This window comes from Styela clava, chromosome 8 (assembly GCF_964204865.1).
Source record: "Styela clava chromosome 8, kaStyClav1.hap1.2, whole genome shotgun sequence".
Classification (NCBI taxonomy): Eukaryota; Metazoa; Chordata; class Ascidiacea; order Stolidobranchia; family Styelidae; genus Styela; species Styela clava.
Genome location: NC_135257.1, coordinates 3,932,120 through 3,956,098, shown reverse-complemented (window position 1 = coordinate 3,956,098; position 23,979 = coordinate 3,932,120). Strand labels below are relative to the sequence as shown.

General features: G+C 34.6%; 2 protein-coding genes across 4 annotated transcripts; both read right to left on the bottom strand.

Moving 5' to 3' along the window:
• Window positions 1-218: 218 nt before the first annotated feature.
• Window positions 219-7,811, bottom strand: LOC120346491 (uncharacterized). Its single transcript, XM_078115041.1, has 8 exons — window positions 7,637-7,811; window positions 6,569-6,779; window positions 2,947-3,229; window positions 2,696-2,828; window positions 2,428-2,593; window positions 1,996-2,164; window positions 1,578-1,675; window positions 219-606 (listed from the first exon to the last, which is right to left on the bottom strand). The coding sequence occupies exons 3-8, from the start codon at window positions 2,978-2,980 to the stop codon at window positions 484-486; spliced, it is 723 nt and encodes a 240-aa protein (XP_077971167.1). The 5' UTR covers window positions 2,981-3,229; window positions 6,569-6,779; window positions 7,637-7,811; the 3' UTR covers window positions 219-483.
• A 2,920-nt stretch (window positions 7,812-10,731) lies between these two features.
• Window positions 10,732-22,093, bottom strand: LOC120346485 (uncharacterized). Of its 3 annotated transcripts, XM_078115038.1 has the most exons (15): window positions 21,772-22,092; window positions 20,577-20,663; window positions 19,048-19,276; window positions 18,072-18,282; window positions 17,214-17,320; window positions 17,013-17,085; window positions 16,774-16,906; window positions 16,418-16,583; window positions 16,046-16,127; window positions 15,039-15,125; window positions 14,615-14,712; window positions 12,931-13,002; window positions 12,210-12,365; window positions 11,246-11,408; window positions 10,732-11,083 (listed from the first exon to the last, which is right to left on the bottom strand). In XM_078115038.1, exons 3-15 carry the CDS (start codon window positions 19,147-19,149, stop codon window positions 10,965-10,967), a joined length of 1,569 nt encoding a protein of 522 aa, XP_077971164.1. In that variant the 5' UTR covers window positions 19,150-19,276; window positions 20,577-20,663; window positions 21,772-22,092; the 3' UTR covers window positions 10,732-10,964. The 3 variants fall into 3 exon arrangements, with proteins under 3 accessions (XP_077971164.1, XP_077971165.1, XP_077971163.1); XM_078115039.1 differs by lacking the exon at window positions 19,048-19,276 and having other exon boundaries at window positions 21,772-22,093; XM_078115037.1 differs by lacking the exons at window positions 20,577-20,663; window positions 21,772-22,092 and adding an exon at window positions 19,602-20,497.
• Window positions 22,094-23,979: the final 1,886 nt, after the last annotated feature.

Below are 23,979 nucleotides of genomic sequence, written 5' to 3'. Positions count from 1 at the left end.
TTTAAACTTGAAGACTGTATATGAACAACTTTTTCTAAGCGAAACATAAATTCAGAAAGCTACTTGGGTTGCATTGCTATTTGTACCATAACTTATCATCCTTCCAATAAGCGACAACTTGAAATAAAAATGTTTTTTTTCATGTGGATTTTAATTCATATAAATTTAATTGTAATGTTAGAAAATTAGATGCTATCATAACTTGGTAGCATTTATCTTTAAATAAAGTTCTCAGCATAAAAGGAAAAGCTTGCCCGGTACAATTCAGTGTTATTTTCAGCGATAACAAGTATCACTAAATTAACTAAAGTATTTACTAAATTACAATCAAACTTGTCATAATATGACTCAACGGATTTTTATAAGCTGTAATGGGCAAACATCTTTTAACCATTTTGAAAGACGATTTTAATATTAAAAAGAAAACCTTCTATGTCAAGTGACCAATATTAAACTGGCTACTAACAACAAAAGTTCTACATCTTACCTTCGATACTCGAAACAAATAACAAACAAACCTATTACTCTATATACCTGAGGTCCGTGTGCCAGAATTTCTCCAGTCTCATTTTCAGGAAGCTCCTTTCCCGTTAGCAGATCAATTATCTTGATGCGAAAATTTGAATATTTTAACAGAGAATTGAAATGATTTTACGCTGTTTATGAATGTATAACATATATATATATACATCTGAACAGGGCCATATATATTATTTTTATAATTATTTTTTGAAGGATTAATTTTCCTTTCAACGGCTGCTACTACAGGCTAATGGTGATATTATGTTACATTAGAGTCCAGGGGTCTCCAACTCAAAAATGTCGCGGGACACTTTTTGAAATTTATTGGCCACGCGGGCCGCAAACCAAGGTACAAAAATGAGTATCTGAATGTATTGTGTTGAAATTACACTTGAATCTTACAGCAAACGAGACATGAAACATATTCATTTACTAGTGCTAGATTATATTTGGTTTCGATGTTTGGCCTCATTTTGCGTTGGTTTGCTAGTCTTAAGACAGCAAATGCTCGTCCGTTAGTCGTGTGCGGAGGGCTAACTTTCATAGTTGAAAAAAATGCTCGCAAATATAAGAACTGTCAAACATCGCAGGTATGCAACGTGAATGTGCAATTAGCTTCGCAAACCTTTTTTCGGGCATAATGAACGGACCGAAACTCGTTTATTTCGTCACAATGAACATGCGGAATGAAATTATTGTATTCATTATTGAATTGTAACAATAGAATAAAACATGAACGTGGTAAAGTGGAATAACAGTGGGAAATTTTTGCTTCACGTTTTACATTTTGTCGGACCGGACTCTTGATGATAAATGACACAATAAAACTTACTAAAAGTTGACATCGTGCTATTTTAGTTTTTTGTGGAAAAATCCCAATCATGACGCGGGCCCCAAAAAAATGCCTGGTGGGCCGCATTACTATAACTATAACGTCGTTGGAAAGAATAAAAGACAATTAGCATATTTTCTAAATGCTAAAAAGGACAAGGACCGAAAAGCTTAAATAAAGAATTGTCTTTTGAAATAAAGGACGGTTGGCAACCCTAACTTACCTTGACCTTCATATTTGGGCAAATTTTTCCAACGCCGTCAAATAAACTTCCCTCTCCAAAATGATAGGCGATCATAAGACATTCTGTCATTGCATACGCTTGATAAATACAAGTGAGAAATCATGTTTTTTTTATCTCGTTTAACAGTCACTTTTTAGATTAATTCCTTCTATTTTTCTAGTTTTCCTTCTATTGGGGTTGATAATTATGGAACTTTTTTCAAAGATGTTTAAACGGATGGGTGACGGCCTGTACGCATATATATATGTATTACACCAAATTAGTGTAGCAAAATTGTGGCTTTTTGGATCTGGCACAGACCAGCCTATTTTAATCTATTGTATTATGGTACATCACTGCATTGTATATCAGAAACTTTGCGTTTAAAAATTCACTTTCTGTATAATCTAAAATGTACCTGGTTTTATGAAAACATCAAACTTTTTTGCTATTTTCCCCAATATGTCCTGAGAAAGAGCTGCTCCTCCACATGCTACTTGTTTAAGACTGGTAACATCGTAATTTGCGGTGATATCATCGTTAACTAGTTGGATTAAGATTGATGGTACCGTCCCAAGTTGGGTGATCTAAAACCACGAAATGATGGTAGAACAGATTCAATAAGTGGGTGAGTATCTAATGTACTAAATATAATTTCCAGGACTCGTATTGTAGACGACGTGGGCTGGATAAACTCAATTAACCCACTGTCGAACTCCTAAAAACAAATAGTTTGTTTATTATATTAGTGCCCACCCATAACTTTCTATCCAACAACAACAGGATACAAATGAAAAGGACTGGAAAAAATCTTTAGTTAGAATCCCTTATATTTCTACCGATGTGTTACCCCATATTTTTCAATCGCTCGTAACATGGTCTTCGTATCAAAGTTTTTTTCAAAAACCAACTTTCGTCCAGTTGTTAGTGACGTAATTAACATCCCGTATCCACTCGCATGATACATTGGACGGTCCGAGTATGAAATGTCTGAGGTTTCATGTGGTACACGGTCACTGAAATAATATATTTGACATTATATCGAAGTCTAAATTAGTTTCATGAACTTAAAGTGTTTCCATCATGCTGGAATTACCTGCTTATGAGAAAAAGCTCACCGAAAAATCATGATAGAGGATGTCAAGTTCCTGTGACTTAGCATAACACTCTTTGGTAATCCCGTCGTTCCGCTGGAATACGGCAATATAGCTAAATCTTCGTCAGCGTTGATAGCAATGTGCTTTGGGAATTCTGGAGCAAGAAATATCACATATGGATAGTATTATGATTGAAAATGTCATACGAATGGTTTACTACATTAGATAAAAATGATGGAAGTTATGAGTAAATTTTTTGTATATAAGCAAACCTTCACTATGTTTGTCACCAACCATCTCACTCATTGTAACGAACTCGCTGCTTTCTCCAATGACAAACAATTTCTTAAAAGTAGAATATTGAACATGATATAAACTTTTATAAGAAATTAATCAGGTATGAAAAAATGAAATGAGCAAATTTACGTTTCTATCTGATAAATGCTACCTCTAACGAATCAATTTTTCTCTGGACTTCCTTCATTGTATTCAAGCAGTCTTCGTGTACAAACACCATCTTGGGCTTTGTTATTTGGAACTGTTGTAATATTTCTCCTGTAAAATGTATTTTTTTGTAATGTTCCAAAACAGAAACGTTTATAATGGTAGTTTAATATGGTTCATTCATTTAGTTTTTAGAAGAAATTGAAATTTTCGCTATTGATAGAAAATCAAAAACATTTGTACAACCATACTGAGTCGAAGGTTTGTGGGTAAAGTTATTTTTCAAACTTATATATGTTATAATTATCAAAAACCATCGATTGTGTCTAATGTGAAGAAGGATTGTTTCAAACAGATGTGTATCTATAGACCTTAGTCATTCAAAACCCATCCTACGCGCAAAAATAAAAGCGGCATAAACAAAACAATTTTAACATTGGTTCTTATGTGGAATGTGATCACCAGAACAGAAATTTGCATTTTTTTTCATAATTTTCTAGTTATCTTTCGTTGTAAACGTGGGCAGTTTTATATATAGAGTGATTTTTAGATATTCCTCCGTGTTTTTATGACGATAAACATGGTCTATCTACATCAAACTTTTAATGGGCGTGGTGTTGCCGCTGACGTCACTACACCTAGACCATGACATTCTGCCAACCTGTGAAATATGCGCGCTGACTGTAGCCTTAATGTCGCCTAGGGCGGGGCTACTCAACTATTTTTACCGAACATCCGCATACAAAATTTAAAAATTATTTGGGTCCTGTATTTCCAGAAATTATATTTCGGCATCTGTAAACGCGCACTTCTTCGACCAGCTAATGATTACCAGCTAATCAAGATTGTTTATTGTGGTGTTATAGTTTTTTTCATATATATTCAAAACAATAAAAGTAATTTTATAAAATGAAACTTTAAAAGTGGGGCTAATGATCAAAATAAAGAATTAGGTGCGGTCCGAATCATATACTCGAATGGTCCGGATTCGGACCGCGGTCCGCCAGTTGAGTGGCCCTGGCCTATGGTACCGGTAATGTAAGCGTTTGACATTGGCCGTCTTTCATCTATACCAGGGGTGTGCGAAGTGCGGCTCGCAAGGGAAAATTGTGCGGCCCGCGGAGAAGTGCTAACTTTGAATGATGTTCAGCCAGCGAAATGAGTTTTTAATTTATTTTAATCCGGTTCCCTTTGCGTGGCAATGTCCAAGTCCAATTTATTATCTATGCTTATGGCGTTACAATCTTCTAACAGCGAAGCAAACAACGCGATTCAGAAAGCTGCCACTCAATGAACGATTATCAAAAATCTTGACCATGTTTATCATGATAAAAATATCAAAAAGTATATAAAAAATATTTTATATTTAAAACTGCACACGTCTACAATGAAAGATAACTAGAAAATTACAAAAAATGCAAGACATTTAAATTTGGTCTATACAGATATATACACCGTACAGGATTATATAAATCATTATTACTGTATTAGCTTGAGTGCTTCAAATGTAGAACAGACCGAAAGTTCAATACATTCACGTATGTTTTTTCGTTTATTTCTGCCACAAGTCTCGTTTAACTAGTTTTTTTTTGTAACTCATTTGTGTGTGTGATGGTGGGCGGGCACATAATATTTCTCATGTTTTAAACTTTTTTTGAAGATTTCGCTCGCTCTCCAGAAGTCTTCATTTATAATTTGGGTGTATTATGGGGTTTTCAAAATAAAATCTATCTAGCAGAAAGGGGTGAAATTAAAGAGTGTAGCACGTACTCACAACGTTCCAAGAACAACTTAACGCAGACACGTGTTTCGACCTGTTAAGAAGGCAATGACATGGAAACATCTCGACCCTAGTTCCATATTTCCAAGAAAAACCGAGGAGAATCTTGTTAAACTTATTTTTGAGTTTAAAAAGAGAGGATTTTCATTAACAGTAAGTGGCATACACGTTTGCTGTTCGCAATGGCATAAAGAACAAATTTTTCAAGAGAATTTCACAGAGAATGGCCGGAAAAGATTGATGGGCTGAATTCAGATCTCGGCAACCTTACATAAGAAAACCTCAGAGGCATTCCATGGAGAGGGAAAACCTTAACAAACCAACCGTCCAGTTGTATTATGACAGGTTGAAAAATGTCATGAAGGACCTCTGTCGTTTTGATCATCCCAGAAAGATTTACGATGTTGATAAAACAGAGGTGGGAAGTGTAACAACTGCGTCAGGCGAGCCTTGGTACTCTTTGGCAAGTTTTGGTAAAACTTCGTTGGGGAATTCAGGTAGCTTTCGGAGAAGTGATTTTCCAAGAAATTTTTCAGGTAGGGCTAAAGCAGAAAACCAGACAGTATAAGTTGTAAGATGAATCATTCGAAGATATCTTGCCTCTTTCAAGGGCTCCCCAGACAGTCGAAAAGCCATACAGACAGAAGTTATGGTATTGCCAGGTGAAAAATTTGAAGCCGGTCTGTCAGCTCTTGTAGAGACAGAAATACCAAAAACCAAAGTTGCTGATATTTTCCCCCGGTGCTTATTGAAGAATCATTGTGTCCCCACAATGTGATGACTGCTCTGCTATTTTGTATACATATGTTTCTCACGTGCTAAATAAAATTTTATGAACCTTACTCATTCCCGTGAGCTCTTTCGTTGTTATGATTGGGATTTGTGTAATAGTGCAAGCCAATAACATTTTACCGCTTAATTAGAAAATATTTCATGATACTTTTCATGGGTTATGCTCATGGTTGTCAGCTGCGAAAATATATAGGGTAAGATGGACAGTGGGTACATTTTTTAATGAGCTGGGATTCTTTCAAATATATCGTTTTTTTTATATTTTAAGGATCAGCAGAGTACGTTTTCAATACTTTGGTGAGATTTTGTCGTCGCGAGGGTTGGCGATCGGCAGACGTCGCCGAGTGGCTATAAAAGTGAGATTTATATGTAATTAGTGACCAAGGTTTAGGAATATTTGACAAACGGTTTCCAAATATGGAAAATTTTCAATAAGGGGGTCGGCCCAAAATTTAAAGTACACATATGAAGTGAATTCATGCTATATGTTATGTTAGGATAGATATAATTCTTAGGCGGAAGATGTAATATTCAGATGAAGTGATATTAATTTAATTAATTTCGACGAGTAGTTGAACATTGAAATTTTGAAGAGCCCCAGAACTCAGTTCGTTAAAAGGATAAAGTACAAAATGATATTTTGCTTGTGTAGGTAGGAACGTGTGCTCTAAATATGGCAGTGTGACATTTTTATGTAAGATTTTTTAGAGCGAGGTCGCGGGCTCACGAGAACTAATCCTGGAAAATGATAAACGAGTGTGAAATCTGAGTTTTATTTAGACAAGGATATGCCAGTACGCAGTGGTTTATCTTCTACATAAATAACGGATGGGAGATAAATCTGGAATCGGGTCAATTTTGGAGCACCAAATACTCACCCACACTATACGCAGGGTTACAGGGACTAACAACACCGCCACATGCAAGGATACCCAACATTGCCAGTGCGAACTCGAGTGAAGAAGGAGAGCAAAGGCCAACAACATCACCTTTGCCAAGTCCCGCTTTGTGTAAATACCCAGCACAGTTTCTTGATTGGTCATAGACTTGCTTGAATGTTAACGACTTTCCATCGATTGAATTGTCAACCTGAATAAAATTGCGTTTGATGTTCAGTGCCGTGCCTCACATTATCGAGCACTATACATGACAGCACTCATAAACACCAACCTCCTCACATATCCGCCAAATACTTACAAATGGATTTTTTTCGGCCAAGTTCACTGTAAATGTCGTTAATATTATTACAATACGACACACGTAAATGCTCATACTATTGCCATAATATTATACATATGCGGATCACACATTAATAATCAGGTGAAATTTTGCTTGCCTTTCCTTCGAGGTGGCTAAATGTGAAAATACATAAACTTGCGAAAACATGTGTCACTTTAACGAAATAATCTTAGACCTTCAAGAAATTAGGTATGAAATGTGCATACATTTCTATATCTCAAGACTTCATCACATGCTCGATAAGATTAAGTATTTTAGAATATTATGCACGAGCGGCCATACATATATATTTTGAATAAATTTTATGATTGGTGTGTTATGGATGTCGACTTTATGAAGGGTTGAATTTTGTACTTTATACTTCATTAAATTCTAAACTCTATCTGGCTTCCAGTGCACATTCAGCTTTTTCAGAGTTGTCTGAAACGATTTCCTTTATTATCGATCGTGAAAAATTAATACCGACGCACATGTCGAGTTATCAACCACAAATTTAATGATCCCGATAGACGTGAATGAATTACTCTGTGAATGGATGTAGACAATTTGTCGTGATACAATTGTAAACCAATTATCGTTTAATCAATGTCACTAAATCATCTGTAAATTAAACAACAACAACTGTCTTCAATAACTTATACAAATGCTCATCATAATTTTAGCAATTGTTTTGCAATTTTAATATTTCCTCAATAAATCTTACTTACCAATGCAATTTTATCTCCGAGATCTTTTATTTCGTGAAAAATAAATTGTGATAATGATTTTTCTGAAAGTTGTACATCTGGTAATTGACTTCTGAACGGCATAATGAACCTAATTTACAATTCTATTGCGAATCGAGCAAATAACTAGTGAAAAGTACCCTTAAATGTTCGTTCTAACTCTGTCAAAAAGATCAGGAAATTCCTTTAGCCTCGATTAACTTTAATTTTGAAAACCAATGCAGTCAAAATCAGTGACATTTACAAACGGCAAACTTTAAAAGGAAAATATCCCAAATTGTAATACAATCGGGGCGCATTCATTTTATAATCCAGCGCTGGAAATAGGCTGTAATTTTTGTATGTCTCGTTATCCCAATGCAATTCTTCGCCAGTATTCAATATTTCGCTGAATAAAAAACTACTGGTCACTAATGCCATACATCAAAAACCTCATTCGTGGCATACTCTTATATATACTGGTTTACATAAATTTCAAAGAGTTTACATAGTTGCGAAATGCATGCTGCAGATTAAATTCGTAACGTAAAGTGAATTGCAGCTTAATTTAGCCAAATACACCCACACTATTATTTCATAGCCGCAATCCTCAATATTTCATGGATATTCATTATTACAGAGATTTCGAAAACTCACACATCATCATCGCGTTTCACTACAAGCCAGTGATGAAGCAACTTTTTTTTGACATAAACCCTGTCAACGGTAGATCGCGTGACCCGGTAATAAACTCTATTTGTTTGCTTAGGCCTTGTCCAACTTTCAACTTTATTTGCTTTATGTAACTATACGTGAATTATTAAAGCTTGGTGTCTGGTAAATTTGTATAGTGAGTAAGCGATAACTTGTATTATACTACTAATTATATGTATTAGCTAATTAGGATATACACATACCATAACATCAAATTATCCAGTATCAAAGAAATGTAGTTTGAAAAAATTAATAAAGAAACTATTGTTTGATACGCGTATGGGACGACGAAGATCTGAAATATGGATAAGCAACTAAATGGTTAAGAAATGTGCGAAAGAATATTGGGATTATACTTTACTTTCTAATGATTATAAGTATGTTTTTTCGAGGAATCTTATCACAAAATCAGACCAGAAAAGCTCAAAAAATCTTAACGTCTAACGAGAACTTATTTTTGAACGCTTCTACTGGTGATTTTTGCCAATAAAATAATTTTTTTTTCATCATGGGATTTGTCGCTGAAAATGTGAAAGGTCGAACGTAAGTAACGTGAACCCAGTTGATTCTTGTTCAAACGACTCTGTTAATTCGCGTTTCCCTGGCGGATAAATGTTTATTCGGATTTCAAAGTGCACACCCACGAGCATTTGCTGGTAACAAGCTCTACATATCTATTTTATAATATTAACCTCAATTTATATTTTTTTAAACTAATTTTTTTCTAAACATGTTGCTCAATAATAAATTGTTCACAGAATGCAACTAACGATGGGCATGTACCGTATTTTTATTGTAATCGATTGTGCGCCAGTGCGCCGAATGTATGGATCAGGTAGTGCCTTATGCTTTATTGTGTTACCGCAAAACCAGTACGGTACTATAATTTCATAAACAAACCGCCGTCAACTTTTCAATCCAATGCGCCTTATGGTCCATAAAATACGTATTTGGATCCATATACGGATTATACCAGAATAAATCTCATCCCAATCTGCTGTTTAAGTGAAATCATTGTTACAAATTTTTGGATCGATGGAACGATTGGTTTGCCACGCCGAGGATTGTATTAAATATGCACAAGGTGTATCCTGTAATCCAGGGGTTTTCAAACTTTTGATGTTGCGGAGCCCTTGAAAGGTTGAATATTATTCACGGAGCCCCAAAATAAATGTTAAAATTGTTACTTTCAGATTAATATTCCTGAGCAAGTTAAAAGTACTTTACCTATTTCAAAATGCTGAACCTTTTTAATAGGGTTAACACAAGTTATAAATAAATCTAAATTTTATACTAAAGCTGTTCTCCCTAAATCAGAAATTTCCCTCGGCATATACATGTATTGTTACACAATGACGACGTTAATTGCTTTTTTGTTCTCGTGGGGAATTATGAGTTCAATGTGAAAAACATGTTACCATATTATAGTCATCGGCGACGAAATGCTAAAAATAATAATCAATAAAGAGGTAAATCCACAACTCAAATTTATTGATTGAAAAACGGCATTCTAAAATATTAAAATTGAAACTTAAAATGGAAGATCACACGTTTGGTTTCAGCAGACTCACTTCAGATTGAAAACGCTTTTATAGACATTGTAAATCACAAAATTTGATGTTATGTTAGGTTTTCATCTCAGTAACTGCGAAATCGAAACACAGAGAATTGTGCGCGTGATGTACCTTTTTTTTCATTCCGAAACTACCGACGCAGCCGCACGCAATCAATTGTGCGCGCGATCGGCGATGTACCTTTTTTCATTCTGAAACTACCGACGGAGCTGATTGCAATAAAATATTTTTCAATTGTTCGTATTTTGCCCAGACATTGTGATTTTTTAAACGGCGATATCTTGCTTAAAATAATCTCAAGTGCGAAAGAACAAATCAAGTTTGACAAATCCCAAGATCGCAAAAAGATCAAGATCAGTATTTTGAAGAGTAATCGAATAGCTCGCTGATCCCCTGGGTTTCTCTCGCGGAGCCCCGGGGCTCCGTACGGAGCACTTTGAGAAGCTATGCTGTAATCAGTGTAATGTATACAAGCGGGCGCTCACAACTCCAATGGTTCGATCGCTTCCTATCAGTCGGCCCGAGTAACCGACATGTTTGGTGGTATTTCTCTATGCTCACCATAATCCAGCGTGAGCATATTCCCTAATAGCAGATATTTGGGGCAGTTACTGCCTCTGTCTGTAACAATGCATTTCAGGGCATTTTATTCGATTTTTCGTAATTTGTTGTAAATTTGCATTTGATGATTTGGGCAAAGCTGGGTTTTAGACGATGAAGTCCGCTTCGCTAGAAGGTTATGCATTGTATCCGCGGATATTTTAAAATAGAACTAAGAATTCGTACGGGTCTAAAGTAATAAAATCCAGCTTCACTTTTTTATATGTATTTATTGCAACGTCATTTGATGGAAATATCGAAAACATATTATCATCATTTGAGGCCAAGTGTTCGCAACGAATCTCCGTTTTCAAAATCAATCGAATTCAAATGCCATAAACATGAGCTTAAATCAGTCTGGAAACTATGAACAGATTATATTTTTATCATCGTATTTTCTTGAATAAAAATTATCTAAAAACTTCAACAATTACACGTTTATTTTATATAATTCCGGCCATCTTTTTCAATTTGTTACGTTGAATCTTCCCCGTGGCTGATTTTGGAATCTTCTGAACAAACTCAATTCCACCTCTCAGTTGTTTGTAATCAACCAGTTCGCCTGAATGATGGTGAAACGTTCTTTATAATTACGAAAAATTTGTAATGTTTCCATATGTCAAATTATGTGACTCCTGAAGAATCGATTTGAAAATCTCTCACACTAATTTTAATTAGATAAACCTCAGCAAACTCCTGTCGTCCATTTTTGTTTTATACTTACCTTTCACAAATGAATCCACGTCGTCTTTTGTTAAATTATCAACCTTCTTAACGACAAATGCTTTTGGAAGTTCACCTGCATAAGTATCAGGAATTCCAATAACTCCTACATCCATGACTTTGGGATGTTTTAATATAACACTCTCTAGCTCTGCAGGTGACACCTGAATCAAAGGGAATATAGAATTTAAAACTGATATACCGGTATATGATCGGTTGAGATATACGCATGTTCTCAGTGTGACATATCAAGCATGACACATTCGTGTGAAATTTCGACTAATAATTCGATAATTGGGAGAGTGAAGTTCTATGCTGTTTCCCAAAACAGACGAAGAACAGATGCTGGAAACTTTATGTGCAAAACGAAGCTTGACAAATTAGAAAAAAAAACGTTCACCCTGGAAAATCCAAACACGAGAAATTAATCCTAAGTGATTCAAGAGTCTTGCTGCACACTAACACAAATATATTTCTGTAACGTTTCGCCTGACCGAGGTCAGACTTCTTCAGACATACATAGTTCAACTACAACACGAAAAGCAGTTACATGCATATTTAAACAATCAGTGTAAAATTATAGGAATTATTTAACATGCGTGACTGTTATATTAGGATTGTTATCTCTACTTTTGCTACAGCATCCTTGCAATATATGCATACGGATCCACCGGCACAAAAGCATAGAAGAAGGATAAGTAGTTAGTCTCGCAGAAACCAAATAATCAGCACGAGAAATTAAGACAATATTTAATAACGACATATTTTTCAAGACAGTAGAACACCACAATCTCACGCAGTTGAAAGCGGTAAATACCTATATGAACTTAAACTATCTAACAGTAGAAAATTTCTTCCACAAAAATGATCGTGGAAGTCGTGGCATGAGCATTGTCAAATTGCCTTTTCATTTTTTGCACAACTGTAACTAACAAATAGACAGCCGTTTTCACAATTTAGAATACCTGAATGCTTTTGTACTTGATGACTTCTTTCAGGCGATCAATTATATACAATATCCCATCATTATCAATATATCCGATATCACCCGTGTGCATCCATCCGTCTTTTGTAATAGTTCGTGCTGTTGCATCTGGGTTTCCCATGTATCCTTTCATGACCTGCAAATGGAAGCACTCTTTAATATTTAGTTCTAAACCTACAGTCTGTATACGACAGCGTTTTCTATATAAAACATAAATTCAGAAGGTTACTCGGGTTCATTGCCAATTTATCATCCTTTTAGGAAAGTAGGTTATGTATATATACATATGTTAAATGCGCACCCAAAAAGCGACAATTTAGAATAAAACTGCAAAATGGTTTTGAATTTTTTTCTTATATGAATTCTAATCCACAGTCACTTTAATTGTGATGTTGGAAAAATGGATTCTATCATAACTTGGTGGTATTCATCTTTAAAAAATATCTTACCATAATGGAAAAGAGACTTTTCTGGGACAATCCAGGGTTATTTTCAGCAATAACAAGTATGGTCATTAGGTTGCTGTGAAAGTTCACTTTTTTATAAGTTACAATCAAACTTATTGTAATATGACAATACGGAATTTTAGAAGATGTAATGTGCAAGCCCCTTTTAACCATGCTGAATGATGATTTTGATATTTAAAAATAACTTAGCTTCGGTACTGAAAACAAGTAACCTACAACTCTATCATATTATACCTGAGGCCCTTGTGCGAGAATTTCTCCAGTCTTATTTTCAGAAAGTTCCTTTCCCGTTAGCTGATCAATTATCTTTGATGTGAAAAATTGAATATTTTACGCTGTTTATAAATGTATAACATATATACATATGAACAGGGCCATATTATCTTTATATTACTTTTTGTGAAGAATTGATCTTTCTTTCAAAGGTTACTTTATATAATGGTGATGTTATGTTGCACTAGAGCAGGGATGGCGAACCTTTTTCAATGAATGGGTCAAAAATTATAATTTTATCGCGGAACAGAAGAGAGTGGGTCACAGATATTTAATTCACGTTTGTATCTATAAGAAACTTCTGAAACAAATCTTATAAGCTGGTGTTGGTGTAGTTTTGGGCTTTACTAATGCAGCATTTCTATCAGGGACTTTTCATGGCACTCGGTTTTATGATGTTAGAGTACGAAAACACGCACATGAATTACCAAAAACGTTTAGGATGTTGCGTTAAATTATTTTACGGTTCTAGTGTTTGGAGGTAATTCCGCTTTGATAGTGTTATAATTTTCGATCAGCTTCCAACCACATTAAGCCACTTTTACACTGCCCCATTGTTATATCAGATTTCTAGATTTTAATTTCAAGTCTGAAAGTTTTTGTTTTCACAACGGCATTGTAGACGAGAAACTAATAAAATGCAAAGTAGCATCTAGTTCTCGTATAACCCCTAAAACAGTCTGTAGATGCACTTCCAAAAATGACAGGCGTTGCGAGAAATGAACAGATGATCAATTGCATTGTTATGTCATAAACGATGTCAGGCCCAATAGCTGAATAACGGTACACAGCGGTGCATACATGCGTACAAGATTAGGGGTTTTAAAAATTACCATACCGGCACGAAATCAACATTTTGAACATGAACGATCGCAGCCCTTCCTGACTGTCCAACTGACGGTACATTATAATAGTTTAGTTATTGTTAGATTAATTTAAAGCCGGTTTTATCAATTTTTATCACTGATATGTTAGCATTTTATTTTATTTTATTCGTGCCTTCGCTTGGCGGGTCACAAATAAAACGCGGTGGGTCACTTTGTGACCCGCGGGTCAGTGGTTCGCCATCCCTGCACTAGAGAATGATTTGTATTGCGTCTGTTGAACCAGAATGTTTCGATTCAATTACTATAATTGAAAACAAAAAAGTCAATTCACAGGAAAGACCGAGTTCAGATTCACAAGAGAGCAATGCTCGAATGTATGGATAAGAAAGCCAAAATGAAGCAGTAATGGTATCTAATCTACTGCAGTACCGGTGCCGTATTCTTCCAGACTTCGACTGACCAAAAGGTTAAGCAGCGAACGCGAAACCGGCACGAGGTGCAAGTTCTAATTTTTATGACGTCATCACGCAAAAATGAATGCCATAGAGCCTACAGAATTTATTAAACAAAAGCGTTCTAGCAACAAACACAATCTTCAACGACTAAAAATTGCAAAGCACTTGGTCCAGTTGTTAATAAAAAATGCGATTTTCACGGCAACATAAAAAAGAATACCGACAATAACAAAACGATCCATAGGTCCGCTTTGTGTTCAATAAGTGAATGACAAGTTCTAGTTCATATGATGCTTCATGAAATTTTACAGTCAGATCTATCACCTATTGGGCCAAATATGAATATTTGGGAATTATACTCACCTTGACCTTTGTATTTGGGACAATTTTTCCCACGCCGTCAAATAAACTTTCATCTCCAAAATGATAGGCAATGAAATAAAATTCTGTCAATCCGTACTCTTGATAAATGGAAGTAATATTTTCTGATATCTCGTTTATAGTCACTTTTGCAAGATTAATTCGTAGCTAGTAAGTTTCCCGTTAGACTTTTACAATAAAAGTTTTCATTCTATTGTGGTTGCTACCTAGATGTGGGACTTTTTATCAAATAAGTTCAACGCATATTTGTATTACACCAAATTAGTGTAGCAATATCGTGGCCATTTGGCTCTGGCACAGACCAACCTCTTTTAATCTTTTGTCTTCGTATAACACCGTAGTGGATATTCAAAACTTTGCCCATAATTAGTTAAAAAATACTAATTCTGTATAATCTAACATTTACCTGGTCTCATGTCAACATCAAACTTTTGTGCTATTTTTCTTGAAATGTCCGGAGCAAGAACTGCCCCTCCACATGCTACTTGTTTAACCCTCCCACAGCCGGTAAGCCCATATGGGCTTTTCAGCGCTATTAAGGCTAGCTCATGGTAACCTACTGTTACTATCGCTCTTAGCTGTTTATTGACGTAATGCCCTGGTATGAGAGAAGCGATAAAACCTTCCAGCCGTGACGCAAAGTGCGAATCGTATATATAGCGTGGATTTCAAAATTGCCTGTCAGACGTCTGAAAATGTCGACTCAGCTCAGACAGGAAATACTCCTTTATAACGACTTATTATTGTTTTAGCATGTATTTTCAGTCATACTAACCATCCCTGACCATCCCTGGCGCTGTGTTGTTTTGATAAATATGATTTCGACAGCTCCTTAGTTGGCAGAGGTATGGAGATTTTTTGTATGTAAAAAAAACGTAAAATTAATGGTAATTTTACCGCGTAAATGTGCGTATGGGATTGTTTACGTCGTTCTACGCGCATTTCCGTCGAAAAAATTTAATTTTTTTGCATTGGGGGTGGTCTGTGCAGTAATAATAAGAGCTGTGACGTCATCAATATCGGTAATTTGACCTTGAACTTGACAATACTGTAAATACAATTGTGAATTTCAGAGTAATAACCATTTATGCTATAATAGTCGTTTTGGTATTGTTATGTTAGGAAAAACTTGACGAAAACGTTGAAGAAAAAATTAATTAATTAGGAATTAATTATTAACCCTCTACTGTACACAAAATATTTCAAAGTTCAATTTTTTTTTAGAAATTTTTGAAATTTTTTTGCAAAAATTTTTTTTTGATGAGTGTGTTTTAAAGATATATTGCTGAATAGAACTCTAGCAGACGCTTTCAAAAAGCCATGAGTTAAGATTTAGGGCTTAATGGTTGACAAAAAAAATAGGTTTAAAAAGACCCCTAAAATGGTCAGGGATTTGAGCTGTCCGAAGGTTAAGACTGGAAACATCGTAATTTGCGGTGTTGTCATCGTTAACTAGTTCGATTAATATTGGTGGTACCGTCATAATGTAAGTGATCTAAAACCACGAAATGATATTGGAACAGATTTAATAAGTGAATAAGTGGGTATCGAATATAGCCTACTTAATCTAATTTCAAGAACTCGCATTGTAGCCTACGTGGATTGGATAGAGTCAATTGAACCACTATCGTACTCCTAAAAACAAATAATTTGTATGTTATGTTAGTGCCCACCCCTAACCCTTAATCTACAACAACAAGGTACAATTTTTGGTGTAGGTGAGATTTTCATTAAGACGAAAATATACATATATATTAATACCCTATATTTCTATCGCTGTATTACCTTATATTTTTCAATCGCACGTAGCATGGTCTTCGTATCACACTCTTTCTCAAAAACCAACTTTTGTCCACTTGATAGTGAGACAATTAACCCCATGTATCCACCTGAATGATACATTGGACGGTCCGAGTACAAAATATCTGTAGTTTCATGTGGTACAAAGTCACTGAAATAATATTTTTAAGGTTATATTGGAGTCCACATTGGTTTCAAGAACCTAACTCCTTAAAAATTCGTTCTACATCAACGCGACTTTTTTTTTTATAATAAACGAATATTACAGTAAAAATAATACTCGGTCCACACCTTCATGTTTCCAGCATGCTGGAACTATCTGCTTATGAGAAAATGCTCACCGAAAAATCAAAAAGGAAGATGTCAAATTCTTGTGACTTAGCATAACACTTTTTGGTAGTCCTGTAGTTCCGCTAGAATACGGCAATATAGCTACATCTTCGTCAGCGTTGATAGCAATGTGCTTTGGGAAGTCTGGAAAAAGAAATATCACATATGGATAGTATCATGATTGAAAGTGTCATACGAATGGGTTAAAGCGTTGGAATTTATAAGTAAAATGTTTTGTATATAAACAAACCTTCACTATATTCGTCACCAATCATCTCGCTCATTGTAATGAATTCGCTGCTTTCTCCAATAATAAACATTTTCTTAAATATATAATATAATACGTATTATAAACATTTATGAGGAAATAAATGGGTCTGACAAAATATATATATATTGTATATAAAACAGTGGAATGAGCAAAGATACGTTTCTATCTGATGAATGCTACCTCCAAAGAATCAATTTTTCTCTTGACTTCCTTCATTGTATTCAAGCAGTCTTCGTGTACAAACACCATCTTGGGTTTTGAAATTTGAAATTGTTGTAATATTTCTCCTGTAAAATATATTTTGTGATTTTCAAAACAGAAACCTTCATAATAACAGTTTAGCAAGCTTCATTTATTTCGTTTCTAGAATAATCTGAATTTTTCTTATCCGGCAGAAATTTAAAAAAACTTTTGTGCAACCATACTGAGTTGAAGATTTGTGGGTAGGTTATTTTTGAAATTAAAACTTGAAAAATAATTAATTGTGTTTAATGGGGTAAAGAATTGTCTTAATGTGGTGTTTCTCAATGTCAGGTTCCATTTGTTCCACTTACTACATCTGTTTCACTGTTCTGAGTTATAGGGTAGATATATATATATTTATAATGCCTAGAAACTATTGGAACTAATGAAAACCATTAATTGTGTTAGATATATATTGTGGTGCAATTGGTAAAATAAACATATGAAGTGAATTTATGCTATAGGTTATGTTAGGATAGATACTATTCTTAGGCTGGAGGTGTTATATGATCTCATATTCATTTACTTCATTTCGACGAAAAGTTGGACACGACTTTTTTGAAGCCCCAAAATCAGTTTGCTGAGCTTATAAAGTACATAATCGTAGTTTGCTTGTTTGAAAGCTACCCACAAAGTGAACGACGGTGAGCGTGAGCTTTAAAAGTGGCAGTTTGACATTTTCCTTTAAGATTCTTTAAGGCGGGATGCCAGTAGGCCTACGTACTGGTTTGTATTGTATATAAATCGATAATAAGAAATGAATCTCAGATCTGGTCAATTTTGGAGTATACTTACCCACGCTATATGCAGGGTTACAAGGAGTGACAACACCGCCACAGGCGAGAACACCTAACATTGCAACTGGGAATTCGAGTGAAGAGGGAGAACAAAGGCCAACCACATCTCCTTTGCCAAGTCCTGCTTTGTGTAAATACCCAGCACAGTTCCTTGATTGGTCATAGACTTGCTTGAATGTTAGCGACTTTCCATCGACTGAAATGTCAACCTGAATAAAATTTTATTCGATGTTCGGTGATATAATATTCTCAATGACTAAACATGTGGTACTTTCATGGCGAAAATTAAATGAATAATATAAAACCATCAATTTGATATAACATTCATTTCCCCAAAAATTGAATGAATTCTGCGAAGTTTTTACGCAGTGATACCGGTACTACCCACACATACAATCACTATTAAGGCAACACTTCAATGCCAAATATAAAATAAACAACAAAATTTGCTATAAAATTAGTAGCTTTAAGGTTTTTATGGAAAAAAGCCATCGACCCAAGAACATTTTCAGGCGACCAAGTTTGAGTCGCGACTCATGGGTTGAGAACCACTGGTGTAAATGACTCACGCTAAAATTATTTAATGCAAATAACAACACAATACTCATGCACACATTCTCATACCATTCCAATAATATTGTACAAATGCGAATCCCACATTAAAGGTTAGATAACATTTATATTGACCTTTTTCCAGGTGGCGAAATGAAAAATTACATAAATACGCAAAAACATGCGTCACTTGAAGGACCTAGATAGACCTCTGCGAGTGGATGCAGACAATTTGCCCTGATACTTTTGTAAAGCAATTATCGTTTAATCAAAGTCGCTGAATGATCTGAAAACGGCTTAAATAAGTTATACAAATGCTCATTGTGATTTTAGAGTGATGTGTACGAATGCTAAATTCTATATTATATTCCGTTATGCGAATTATATGGCAATTTTAATATTTCCTCAATAGATTTACTTACCAACGCAATTTTATCTCCGAGATCTTTTATTCGGTGAAAAATAAATTCTGATAACGAATTTTCTGAAAGTTGCACATCTGGTAATTGACTACTGAACGACATAATGAAGCTAATTTACAGTTCTACTACGAATCAAGCGAATAACTTGTGAAAAGTACCCTTGAATGTTCGTTCTAACCCTGTGGTCGCCGAGATCAGAAGATTCTTTTAGCCTTGATTAACTTCAATTCTACAAACACAAAATATTCTTCATTATTACCTTTTGAGTTTCAATCCACAATTTCGCGACAAAATCTGGTGTTACATAAATGGTGATAGTTATTCGGAAAGAAAGTCTTACGAAAAGCGATAAAACTCAAAAACGAGGACGTACACATACAATAGGATATCTCATTTGTATCCATGAAATTATCCAGGATTAGAGAAATGTAGTTTGAGAAAATGGACAATTAAATTATAGTTTAATAGGCTTATGTGGCGACGAAAATCTGCAAATACGGATAAGCGACTAAATAGATTTAAGAATGCGAAAGAATAATATGATTATACTTTACTTTCTAATGATTATTAGTTTGCCTTCTCGAGGAATCTTATCACAAAATCAAGCCAATACACCAGATCAGACAAGCTCATGGTCCAACCAAACGTGTGCCCGATTGATTTTTGTTCAAACGTCTATGTTGATAAATGTTAATCCGGCTTTCAATGTGCACATCTACGAGCGTCTGCTGTCACTTTGCTGGAAACTAGCCATACATCATCTATTTTATAATATTAACGTCAATTTTGATTTCTCTAAACTAAATTTTTTCTAACATGTTGCTTAATAATAAATTGTCCGGATTATGAAACTAACAGTCTCAAAAATCGACAGTGCGCCTATTAGCCAGTGCGCCGAATATATGGATAAGGTAGTGCCTTATGCTATATTGCCTTACCTCAAAACCAGTACCGGTACTATTGTGTCATAAACCAACCGCCGTATTCAACTTCTTACAAAATCGATGCTTCTTATTGCCTGATGTATGCGTGCGCCTTATGTATGAACAAAAACTCTATCAAAGCTATTATTGACAGCGCAACATATAATCCAATGCGCCTTATGGTCCGTAAAATACGTATTTGGATCCTTATACAGATCATACAAAAATAAATCTCATACCGATCTGCTATTTAAGTGACAACATTGTTGTCAGATTTTTGGATCGCTGTAATGATTGATTTGCCACGTCGAGGATTGTATTAAATGTGCACACGTTGTATCTTGTAATGTATACAAGCGGTATACAAGCGGAAGCGGTATACAAGCGGAAGTGCTCACTGCCTCAAGGATTATCACGCTTTTCAAAATCAATTAAATTCGAATGCCATAGCCATGAGTTTTATTAAATTATTTTGCAAACTATTAACAGATTCAATTTTCATTATCCTAATTTAATTAAATAAAAATTATCTAAAAACTTTAACAATTTTCACGTTTATTTCATTAAATTCCGGGAACTCACGGCATTCATAATTGTTTTACTCACCTTTCACAAAAGCATCCACGTCGTCTTCTGTTAGGTCAGGGATCATTAAACTTTTTTGATCGCTGGCCGAGTATGACTCAAACTGTGCTGAAACGGGCCGGATGAATATATTTTTCAATGCAATATAATAAATTCACAAAAGTTGGGAAATCCTTTCAACAATATATATTCTACATTTCTGAAGACTTGAATATTAAATTTTAATTATATTGCAGAAGATAGATCGAGAACATCCTAGGAAAACAAATATATAAGATTTTTATATTTAGATAACTATCCTGAGTTTAGCTGTTATCAAAACGTTGCTGTCATGAATTAGGAATGTTACAAAATCAGCTTTTTCGCGCCAAAAAATGTACGCATCACGTCTGCTAAGTAGCCCACCGTTACGCCGTGTTGGAATACCGCTCATAATGATTATTACGGACTGCTTGCTGTAGCTTGGAATTCCATGAAATTTCGACATAATTTAGATAAAATATGCAATCTCTATACAATCTCAAGATTAAACTATACAAAACTCAGGAACAACTCCAATTAAATGAAAGGCATAATATAGAAAGTGAATTGACCAGAAAAATAATCAATAAGGTGATATGGAGAATTAAAAATGTGAAAGGGACCCAAAGTGATATTAGGAAGATAGAAAGAATTGAAGAGTGGCTCAAAATAAACAATAACGAGACTTGAACACGACTGTAAAATAAAAAGCCACTATGCCCAAACTGACATTAAATCCATCGTTTTTTATACTACCCCATCACGCTCACCATAAATGGTAGCATGAACGAAAGTAATACGATCAAACGACCCAGCGGAAATGAAGATACTGAAGCTTGAGGGGTGTTAACTGTTATGTACGTAGCAGCCCCTAATATGTATGATTGCTTTTGAAGCAACATGCTTATAAAGCGTCATAACGTTATGAATCGGGCATGACGTATCAAGAAGATACTGATCCGAGATAAATCGTATTCTGATCTGTAAAAAAAAAGAAAAAAAAAAAAAAAATTTAGATAAAATATACAACTATTATCTGATATTTGATTTTTTTCATTAGCGCATAAATTTCCCAACATTCGGGGGTTTTAAAAATTACGCTCTCGGTATACGTAGTGAAAATTAAAGATATTGTCTATGGACATCAATAATATTTATATGGACGTGTGTATTTCTTTCCTAACTTAATACTTACCAATTTTTATGAAGTTTGTACGATCAGAACATCGTTGAATATTACCCACAATGAACCCCTGTCAAACTATCATGCACAATTCTAGCGTTTATTTGCGACGATCTTTCGGCGGTATCGTGCCAATGACCGTTGCCAGAACAAATCCTGAAATAGTCTCAATATTCCCTAAATGTGACGCACATCGAAAGACTAGTGATTGATATGTGTTCTTTTTTCAAATTTTTTACAGTTCATATCAAAAAAGTAATACAATCCTTATGGAAAAAATTGACCTGCCGGGCGGTACTAAAATTCCGATATCTCCGTTATTTTTTGACAGTTTTTTTTATAAACTTGGCACTGTTTTCTATTTTCACTCAGATCTATCCACTGGTGCAGTTTTTATTTGAATCGGATGAACTTTAATTTTTTTGTAACATTACCTATACATGAATATCCGCATTTAAGCAGTACAGAAGTTAGTGTGACTTGTGAAATTGGAGCAGTACTGTTAGCGCAAAATGCAAATTCAACGTTTATTTTAGCACAAGAAACGTAAACAGTTTCGTTGAAAGCACGCGTCACGAGTGTACAAGTGCATATTTCGCAGAAAACGTTGCGTACCGGTAGTGAATTTTAGCCTATTTTGTCACAGCTATTCCTAGACTAATTTTCATTACTACTATTAAAACTACAACTCCGGAGGAAGCAAATGATGATTGACTTATTTGATTCGTATATATACCTAAATTTCCGAAACACAACCAAAAACTAACAAATAGCATTCAAAGTCGCAAAACGAAGTATTGTTTACAACCACGACTGAAAATCTGTCAGGATGACAAAAGTGTTTGAGCGGGTGCGAAAAGGCCTTTTATTACGTCACTTTTTTGCATCTTGCTGATTGGCCAATGTTACGAAATAAACAAGGAAGACGATGCTCGGGAAAAAAATTAAAAATAAAATTGAAAACTTATTTGCTCCTTTGAGATACGATGTGAGTGATCTTATATGAATAATCTTGTTATTTTAGTAAGATTTACTGTTGTTTTTTAAATTAATAATGTTAAAGGAAGTAAAACTAGTTTGTTAAGACTTGATAGAGTTATAAAACTTGTTTTTCACTGGACATAATTAAGTTAAACAGCCCCAAGCCATATCACAATGACGAATCAGTTTTAACATAATTCATCTTTGTTACACACTTTATTAAGACATTTCCGGGCATGTTCATTCACTATATAAGATCACAAATGGTATCACTAATTGTTACGTATTTTAAGGCTAAGAGATTGCTTCTAATTTTAAGATTAGAATGACTTTAAGTTTAAACATCACCTGTTAACCAGAAGCAGCAAAATTACCCAATATTCTATAATATCACTGTGACATATCAATCATGTCATGTCATTTTTATTGGTATGAAAAATGGTTTAGAACAAGTTAACCAACTCTAGCTTAAATCATATTAAAAATTAATTGTATTAGGAAATGTCAATTCAAAATTCATTTGTTCTTGTTAAGTTAGGCTTAAGAGGCGGTTGGCGTATCACGATCAAGACAGTCAGGCGAAAACCTTATAACTCAAGAGTTCTGCAATTTGCTGTAATATTGGATTCAACTAATATTTTGATAAATGGTGAGCTGAAAGCTCTCTACTGTTTTCAAAAACAGACGAGAAACAGTTGCTGGAAACTTTATGTGGAATTGTGGAAATCGAAGTCATGTTAGTAATAGTTGCGAAACTAAGTTTAGTAATTGCTTGACAAATTAGAAATAACATCGACTCTGGAAATTCAAAATACGACAAATTGAGACAATCTTTCATAACGACATACATATTGTTCAAGACAAGTAGAATCCCGAAATCTCACGCACTAGAAACCGGTGAATTCTTACTTGAACTTAAACTATCTAACAGAGGCAATTTTTTTTTTACAAATGTGATCCGTTCAGTCTTGGCATAAGCATCAGCGCTTTCCTCGAATTGCTTTTCATTTTTGTAACTAGGGAATTGACAGTTGTTTTCACAATTCAGAATATCTGAAGGCTTTTGTACTTGATGACTTTTTTAAGAGAGAACGTAATGTACAAAAAAAAACACGCACATGAAATTCAAAATTACATTCTTTTCGGTTTATTATGTCTCTTTTTCGTTTTTTACTTTGCTTTATAGTTTTATTTTATTTTTATCATTTTATTTCGTTTTAACTGTTACGCGTATAATTA

Excerpts from the sequence above, each read along its gene's own strand:
- LOC120346491 (XM_078115041.1), bottom strand. The coding sequence starts at position 2,980 with ATGAGTGAGATGGTTGGTGACAAACATAGTGAAG. Across the intron at positions 1,676-1,995 it reads TGATGTTTTCATAAAACCAG|CGTATGCAATGACAGAATGT; the intron begins GTACATTTTAGA and ends GTATTTATCAAG. Across the intron at positions 607-1,577 it reads GCCCAAATATGAAGGTCAAG|ATAATTGATCTGCTAACGGG; the intron begins GTAAGTTAGGGT and ends TTTCGCATCAAG.
- LOC120346485 (XM_078115038.1), bottom strand. The coding sequence starts at position 19,149 with ATGTCGTTCAGTAGTCAATTACCAGATGTGCAACTTTCAGAAAATTCG. Across the intron at positions 18,283-19,047 it reads TCGGAGATAAAATTGCGTTG|GTTGACATTTCAGTCGATGG; the intron begins GTAAGTAAATCT and ends AATTTTATTCAG. Across the intron at positions 16,907-17,012 it reads TGGTGACGAATATAGTGAAG|ACTTCCCAAAGCACATTGCT; the intron begins GTTTGTTTATAT and ends TTCTTTTTCCAG.